This window comes from Alligator sinensis, unplaced genomic scaffold (assembly GCF_000455745.1).
Source record: "Alligator sinensis unplaced genomic scaffold, ASM45574v1 scaffold1434_1, whole genome shotgun sequence".
NCBI classification, from domain to species: domain Eukaryota; kingdom Metazoa; phylum Chordata; order Crocodylia; family Alligatoridae; genus Alligator; species Alligator sinensis.
In genome coordinates, this window is record NW_005843168.1 from 82,867 (window position 1) to 91,373 (window position 8,507).

The following is an 8,507-nucleotide window of genomic DNA, read 5'->3' on the forward strand; positions in this document are numbered from 1 at the left end:
GATTTGGGAGGCAGGAGGGGTTGGGGCCTTTGGCCATAACTATGGTGGGGTTGGAAAGGGGCCAAATTGGGGGGGTTGGATTTGGGGTGGGGCATGGGGCATATTTGGAGGCAGGGAAGGAGTGGGGGTTAGGGGATCAGGGCAGATTCCAGGGGGCTGGGGGGGAATGAAGGCATGTGGGGTCATGTGATTGTGGGGTCATGTGACACGAGGTGAGTGGGGCACCCTGGATGAGTGGGTGGGGGGCTGTGATGGGGTGTCTTTGACATGTTGGGGGGGTCTCATGGTCTGGAGGTTCTGGAGGAGTGTGTACGGGGGGGGCTGGTTAGGGAAGCCAGACCAGACCCCCCCACCCCCATGTGCCCCCAGAACAGGTAGGGGAGGGGTTGGGCACCTCTGGGGGTCTCCCTGAGCAAGGACAGGGTGCTGCTGGGCCCAGGATCTTGAGGGGGGGTTGGGAGGGGCAGATATGGCCGGTTTCACACCCACCCCCTTGCTGTGGCACTCATCACGCTGTTATCAGGTCTCCCAACTCCCTGCCTATGGCCGATAAGGGGGTGCACAGGTTGGCCTTACCCTTGGCTTTGGCCTTGGCTTTGTGGGGCAGGGAGTGCCTGGATGCCTGTGTTTGCCCTGGCCTTGGTGGTGGTGGGTGGCTGCTTCCAGGGGGTCAGATCAGAGCGCAAGTGTATATGTTGCAGGGGGGGCGGTGTTGCAGAGTAGCTGCTGCAGCCCCCCATTGACCCTGGGGGATATTGCCTTGACAACCTGGTTGCAAAGAGACTGGGGGAGATGGAGTCCCAGTGATCCCCCCCACCCCCTCAGTGGGCTAATACCCCTGGCCACCTGGGTCTACTCCCCTGCCTCCCACCCAACCTGGAGGCCTGTTCAGACCCCGCTGAGCTGTGGGGCATGGAGTTGTGGCACCCTTGGGGTTAGAGGGAGCTTCACTAGCTCCTCTCCAGACACCTGGGTTCACATCCCAGTCTTGGCCAGTATAAATGGGGGGCACCCCTGCAGTTTGGCAGGGGTTCACTCCCCCTGGATGGGTTCACATCCCAGTCTTGGGCAGTATAAATGGAGGGTGACATTGCCCTCTAGTGGCCACTGCAGGTACTGAGCCCCCATACCCCCACAGCAGCTCAGAACACCCCCACCAGCTCCCCCCAGTCTGGATGCCTTGGTTCTTCCCAGCCTCCAGTCAAACGGAGTTTCCCACAATGCACTGGGTCACATGACTCCTCCCCCCCCCCAGCTAGGCTTGTCAATCAGAAAGTGACACTCAGGTGTTTTCCAGGCAGGCAGGGAAAAAGCAGTGAGAACTGGGGTGGGCAGCTGGGTGCCCAGGTACCTGGATTCCCTCCCAGCCTGGGGGCTCCAGCTGAGTCATCTCCTTGTGTCTTCCAGCCACGAGAAAGGACAAGAAGCTGAGGAGGGAGTAGAACTGCAGGAAGGTGAGTGGGGGCGGAGGGGGTTGGAGCTGGGAACCCAGGCATCCAGGCACCCCTGCTTGAACCCTCAGCCGCCTCTCTCCTTCACCGCTGGGGAGAACCTAGGCGTCCCAGCTTGCTAACCCCCTCCCCAGATCCCACTCCCTTCCCAGAGAACCCAGGTGTCCAGACTCCCAACTTGACCCCCCCAGAGCGGGGAGGGGGTCCAGGCGGCTGACGTGTGTCTCCGGCACCAGGGGACGGTAGCACCGCGGACGAGCAGACTGCCGTGGCTATCGCCAGTGTCCAGCAAGCGGCGTTCGCCGACCATAACATCCAGTACCAGTTTCGCACAGAGAACAAGGGAGGACAGGGAGGGCTGGGGTGGAGGGCTCGGGTGGGGTGGGGCGGGGCGGGCACCAAGGGGTGCCCTGCAGTGGCAAGGGGGACTCCCAGGGGGCACTGGGCTTGAATCTGCCTCTCTGCGGGCTGCAGTGGTCAGTGCGGGCCCATAGGGGGCAATAGACCCATTGCAGTGGTCATTCAGGACCCATAGGGGGCACTAGACCCATTGCAGTGGTCATTCAGGACCCATAGGGGGCACTAAGCCCATTGCAGTGGCCAGCGGGGGCCGCTGGGTTCTGTGTGTCTTGGCCCCTGGAGTCCATCGCCCCCCACTCCCCCAGCTGATGGTGTAACCCCTTCCTGCTCCCTGCCAGGTGACGTATCGCGTGGTCCAGGTGACGGACAGTCAGCTGGATGGACAGACCGATGCTGCTGGGGCCGTCAGCGTTGTCTCGACTGCCGCCTTCACTGGAGGGCAGCAGGCCGTGGCCCAGGTGGAGGGGTTGGAGAGGGTCCTTTTAAATTTGAGGGTGGAAGAGTAGCATAGGGGCAGTGAGGCCTTTGAGCTGGGGGGTGGGAGGGGCAGGACCCAGGCATCCGGCGGTCCATCTACCCACCCACGTTGCACCCTCTCCCCTCCTAGATCCTGGCAGAAAAACCAGGCATCGGGGCCCCCCCAGCACCCCTGTTCCAATCTGTTCCAGACCCCCATCCTGGTAGGGAACCTGAGTGTCCAGGCATTCCCCAGACTCCTTTTGCCCTCTCTTCCTAGTTCTGGATAGGGCACCCAGGCATCTGGGCCATGCTCCCTCCCCCACCCTATCCCTGGAGGGAACCCAGGTGTCCTCGCCCCCCCATAATTGCAACAGGGAATCCAGGCACCCCCAGGTTAACCTTCCCCGCCCTCCCCCCCGCAGGCCGTGATCCAGAACCCGTTCAGCAATGGCGGGAGCCCAGCGGGTGACGGGGTCAGTGGGGAGGCTCGCTTCGCCTACTTCCCCGCCTCCTCCGTGGGCGACACCACCGCTGTGTCCGTTCAGACCACCGACCAATCCCTGGCACAGGCTGGAGGTGAGCCCCACCCCCAGCCCCTGTAACTCAGACACCCAGGGCATAGCAGGGAGAAACCCACTTGCTGGTAAACCTTCCCGGGGATAGGGGAGGGGGCGGGGCCTTGAGGTCAGGGGTCAGGGAGGCGAGGCTTCTTCACAAAAGGGGTCAAGCCAGTTGACTTTTTGGCTTATTTGCATAGATTTGTATATCCAGAGCCACCTTAGTGGGCTTTCTTAATGAGCGCCCCCATCCTGAGACTCCAGAAGCACTGGCCCTTTAAATGGTTGGGAAGGAGGGCAGGGGTCAGGGTCTAGAGGGATTTTCTGGGGTCAGAGGTCAATGGGGAAGCCCCCCAGGATCTTGAGGGTTGGGGGCTGTGTCCCTCCTCCTCTCATTAGGGCTAATTTTTTAGGCCCCCATCTCACACTGGCCCCTTTGTGGGCCACATAAGCCCGTTCTGAGACCGGCCATTGGCTGGGCGCTGGGGTGGGACCCAGGCACCTGGGCTCCCCATGGAGCCTGGGAGAGGACCCAGGCATCTGGGTCCTGGAGCTGGGGACAGAGCCCAGGTGTCCAGGCCCCCAGCATCCCTTGCTCTGACCTCCCCAGCCTCTGGGGCCAGAGGGAACCCAGGCATCCAGGCTCCCAGTGCCCCCTCCCCCCCGCCTTCATGTTCGGGGGCAGAACCCAGGCGTCCGGGCTCCCAGCCACCCCTCCCCTTCACGTTTGCAAAGAACCCAAGCATCCTCCCAGCCACCCCACTTCACGTGCTGGGGAGACCCATCCGGGCAGTGACCCTCCCACCCTGCCCCCAGGGCAGTTCTACGTGATGATGACGCCCCAGGACGTGCTGCAGACGGGGACGCAGCGAACCATCGCCCCCCGCACCCACCCCTACTCCCCGTGAGTGCTGCTGGGGGCAGGGACAGGGACTGGGGAGGGAGGAAGGGAGGCATGGGGTAGAGGGGTGGGGCCTGGGTCAGAGCATGAGGGGTTGGGGGGTGGCATGAGGTGAGAGGAGGCTTGAGAGCGGTTGGGTGGGGAGGGAGCAGTGAAAGGCCCAGACACCTGGGTTCCCTGTGTGTGTATGCGTGTCCGGGATGAGCATGTGTCCAGGACGCCTGGGTTCTAACTGCCCCCACCCCCCACGCAGGAAGATGGACGGGACACGGACGCCTCGTGACGAGAGGCGACGAGCGCAGCACAACGAAGGTGAGCAGCAGGGGGTGTTGGGCAGGCAGACACTTACCCAGGTGGAATGGGACTTACCCCTGGGCAAAGGTCAGGAGTGGGTGCTCCTACATCCTGGGGACAGACGCACACCCCCCCCAGTGGAACCTAGGTGTCTGGGATACATGCGCAGACACGCACACACACACCTGCCCCACGGAACCCAGGCTTCCGGGATGCCCCCCACCGCCCGGCAATGGAAGGAACCCGGGCTCCCCCCAGCTGCCCTGAGCGCTGCCTGTCCTGTCCCCTGGTCCAGCCCAGTGCTGGCATGATGCTACCTCACCTGATGCATTCTGGGTAACAGTAGGCAGCTGGGCCCTTAGATGGGGTTGGAGGGGGAGTACATGTCCCACAATGCCCTGGGCCTGGGCAGGGGCTGGTGCCCCTTCCGCACCCCACAGCTCTCGCCGTTCCACTCAGCCATTCCCCCAGCTTCACCCCAGAGCTGGTTGCATCCTGGCACCAAGTTGCCCCGCTGTCCTCGTTGTTGTCCCCCATTCCCTCCCCCCTGAGTCGCATGCGGGCCGGAGGGCCGTGATTAACCCCTGTGTGTCCATGCCTTCCCCCTGCCCTCGGGACACCTGGGTTTCTCGCCAGTGGAGCGGCGGCGGCGGGACAAGATCAACAACTGGATTGTGCAGCTATCCAAGATCATCCCTGATTGCAATGCCGACAACAGCAAGACAGGCGCGGTGAGGGACTATGGTTGGGGCAGGGCTAGGTCATGGAGAGATTGGGCTAAGGCTGAGGGCGGGGCTAGGTCATGCAGGGGTGGGGCTAAGGTTAGAGGTGGGGGTAGGTCATGGAGGGGTGGAGCTAAGATTAAGGTTGGCACTAGCTCATGGAGGGGTGGTTCTAAAGCTAGGGGCCATGTTAGGTCATGGAGGGGTAGAGCTAAGTCAGGTTAGGGCGGGGCTAAATTGGGGGCTCAGGGCTGGGGGTGGAGCTATTGGGCTTGGTTGTTATGGAGGGGATTGAAAGGAGGTGGGGCTTGGGTTGTGAAGAGGGTGGGGCTTGGAGCTTGGGACCAGCCAGGCGTGATGGCAATGGGCAGGGCTTCTAGCTTGTGTAGGGGGGGGGTTTGATGGTAAAGAGCAGGGGCTTGGTGGTGACCAGTGGGTGGGTCAGGAAGGGAGCAAGACTTGAGGTGAGAAGGGGTGGGGCTGAAGGGAGGGGTTTCTTGGGTGGGGCCCACCCTGGAGCCCTGCCCCCTCAGCTAAGCCCCGTCCCCTCCCCCAGAGCAAGGGTGGGATCCTGTCCAAGGCTTGCGACTACATCCGGGAGCTGCGACAGACGAACCAGCGCATGCAGGAGACCTTCAAGGAGGCCGAGCGGCTGCAGATGGACAACGACCTCCTCCGGCAACAGGTGACCCCCCCCCAGTGTGGCCAGTGCTGGGGTGGAACTGGTGGGGAACAGCCACATAACGCCCCACAGGATAGCTGAGGCGCAGCCAGCTCTGGGGTGGAACAAGTGGGGAACAGCCCCACATAACATTACATGGGATAGCGCTGATGCGGCCATTGCTGAGGTGGAACAGTCAGGGAATGGCTGCATATCACTCCCCACAGGATAGCTGAGGTGCAGCCAGCATATAACATCATGTGGGATAGTGGAGATGCAGCCAGTGCTGGGGTAGAACAGGCAGGGACATATAATGCCCCACAGGGTAGCTGAGTTTCAGCTGGCTCTGGGGTGGAACAGGTTGAACGGTCACATATGACACCACACAGGGAAGCTCCCAGTGTGCAGCCAGCTCTGGGGTGCATTGTGTTGAATGGCCACATACAACACTGAATAGGGAAGTCCCCAAAATGCAGCCAGCTCTGGGGTGGAACGTGTTGAATGGCCAAAAAGAACAGCACAGGAAATCCCCCAGGATGTGGCCAGCTCTGGAGTGGAGCCGTCTCCTGACCTCCACCCCCCCCTCCCATCTTCACAGATCGAAGAGCTGAAGAACGAGAACTCACTGCTGCGGGCTCAGCTCCAACAGCATGGCATCGAGGTCGTGGGCGACACCCCGGGGCAGTAACCCTTTCCTCCCCTCCCCACCCTTGCAGGGGGGGGGGACATATCCTGCCCCCACCCCTTCCCCACCTGGGCCGACACCCCCCTCCCTGTATTTTTTTTTTCTTTTATATGTATAAATATATATATAGTAGATTTTTAACTCAGCCCCCACCTCTGTGTGTGTCCCCTGCCCCCACTGTGACTTCGAAAATTGCCCCCTAGAGGGGAAAATCATTGCCCCACCCCCATTAAAAATGCCCCTCCCTCTTACCCCGTTCAGGATCCTCAAGGCGGGGCCCTGGGCCTCTGTTTCCTCTGGGGCAAACAGGGATGCATCTGGCTTTGGGGTGGAACAAGTAGGGGAAAGCCACACAGGATGCTGCAGGGAGACAGCAGAGATGCAGCTGGCTCTAGGGTGGACCAGGTAGGGAACAGCCACATAGAACAGTGCGTGGAGAAAGCAGAGATACAGCTGGCTCTGGGGTGGACCAGGGAACAGCCACATATAACAGTGCACAGAGACAGCAGAGATGTGGCTGTCTCTGGGGTGGGCCAGGTAGGAAACGGCCACACACACCGGCGTGCACACACATATTTTGATTATCCAATACGTACAGCACAATATGTAATATTTTTAAGCTTGTTAGTGACCAGGATTGAGCTGAAAATCAACCAATCATCCCTTTCTCCCCCCAAAATGGCTAGCTACTTTTTTTCCTCTAGTAGCCCATCCCAGTGGGCTCCTTGTTATTTCTCTGGAACTAATTATTTTCTTGGACTTCTAACAATTTGCTTCTGCCTATTAACCAGTTCCTCTGAGCTGCTAATTTTTTTACAAATGATTTGCTTTTGGCTACTCATTTCCCTGTGGCTACTAACAAATCCCCTGGGCTACCAAATCATGTCTCCTGGGCTAATGATTTGCTTTTGGCTGTTCGTTATCTGCTTTTCGACACTATTTATTTTATGCTGGCTGCTCCTTTTTTTGCCCTTGCCTAGTACAGATTTGTTGACTCAGTTTCCCTGGGACTGCTCATGGTTGCCTGTGGGTTACTAATTATCTTTTGTGGGCTACTAATTATTTCTAGCAAGGATTTCTGTTGGCGCCAGTTATTTGCTTGGGGCTAGCCACCCCTTGTGCTGTTTGGCTTCTACGTCCATGGTGACTATGGGGGTATTCCCCCATGGCCAGCAATAATCTTGTGGCTACTAACTAATTGCTTTGGGCTACTAATTATTCCCATGACCCTTGACCCCCTCCAGAGCCATCCCAAGTGGCCGATCAAACTGAAGTCCGCCCCAGACCCTGGCTACTGCATATGTCCCCTGTGGCTACCAGCTCTTCCCAGAGGGCTAGTGAGTTTTCCCCTTTCCCGGTGTGTCCAAACCTCCCCTGTTTTCAGGGGTGTGATGAATTCTCCTTTTCTTTTTATTTTCAACCCAAATTTAGAACATTTCAGGCATGTTTGAGGAGGGACAGAAAGGGGAAAACTTGAGCCAAGGGGTAGGGGGAAAGGAAGAGATTATTAACCGATTTCCTGGGGTTTTCCCCAAATATTATGAATGAAAATAAGGACTTTATAACAATTTGCCAATTTCTCCTTTTTTTCCCCCATAAAAAGTATCCCAGGGGGGCGGGGTAGAGAAAGATCGAGAATTTTATAATGGTCAATTTCCCTGTCGTCATCGTGTCCATGTTTTAGATTCATAGTATAATGGCAAACAGGGTTTTGTCCCCCCCCCCCCCCCCAAAAAAAAAAAAGAAACATCAAGAATTTTTCATAATTCACCAATAATCCTGTCCCCCCACACTGTGACCTGGATGGGGGTGGGGGGGCGATCAAGAATGTATAATAATTTGCAAGTTTTCCTGTTTTTCTCCCCAAAAATGACCCCACTGGGGGAGAAATAGCAAGATTTTTTTTTAATTCACCAATGCACCTGTTCCCCCCCACCCCATTAGCAAATTATTATACATTTTTTACCTTTCTCCCCCCGGTAGGGTCAATTTCCCTGTCCCCGTCCATCTCCCCCCCCCAATAAATGACCCCACTGGTGGAGAAATATGAAGAATTGTTAATAATTTACCATTTTTCCAATGACCATGTTGGGGGGAGAAAGATCAGGAATTTATAACTGCCAATTTCCCCATTTCCGCCCCCCCCCAAAAAAATTTACCTCATGGTGGGGAGGGAATATCAGGAATTGATAATAATTAGCTAATTTCCCTTCCCACCCACCCCCCAAAAAAATTACTGTTAGAGGGTGAGAAATATGGGAAATTTGTACTAATTAGCCCATTTCCCTGTTTTTCCCTCCCTAAAAATACCTGATGAAGGGAAAATGTACATACATTTGTAATAATTTTACACAGTTTCTCCATTTCCCTCCCCCCCCCCCCCCCCCCACAAAAAATATCCCATCGGAGGAGGAGGC

At 57.7% G+C, this 8,507-nt stretch overlaps 1 protein-coding gene across 2 annotated transcripts in view; it reads left to right on the forward strand.

The window, feature by feature from the left end:
- The first annotated feature begins 118 nt into the window (after positions 1–118).
- Positions 119–8,507, forward strand: part of USF2 (upstream transcription factor 2, c-fos interacting) — a 10,416-nt gene continuing 2,027 nt past the window's right edge. Inside the window, exons 1-10 of one of the 2 annotated variants that reach the window (XM_014526830.2) lie at positions 119–212; positions 1,408–1,454; positions 1,688–1,803; positions 2,150–2,269; positions 2,693–2,846; positions 3,644–3,731; positions 3,982–4,040; positions 4,659–4,753; positions 5,301–5,429; positions 6,004–7,766. In XM_014526830.2, the coding sequence (XP_014382316.1) occupies positions 175–212; positions 1,408–1,454; positions 1,688–1,803; positions 2,150–2,269; positions 2,693–2,846; positions 3,644–3,731; positions 3,982–4,040; positions 4,659–4,753; positions 5,301–5,429; positions 6,004–6,093 (936 nt within the window). In that variant the 5' untranslated portion in view covers positions 119–174 and the 3' untranslated portion in view covers positions 6,094–7,766. Of the gene's footprint in view, positions 213–1,407; positions 1,455–1,687; positions 1,804–2,149; positions 2,270–2,692; positions 2,847–3,643; positions 3,732–3,981; positions 4,041–4,658; positions 4,754–5,300; positions 5,430–6,003; positions 7,767–8,507 lie in introns of those variants that run through there. The other variant, XM_006037762.2, reaches the window with a different exon arrangement.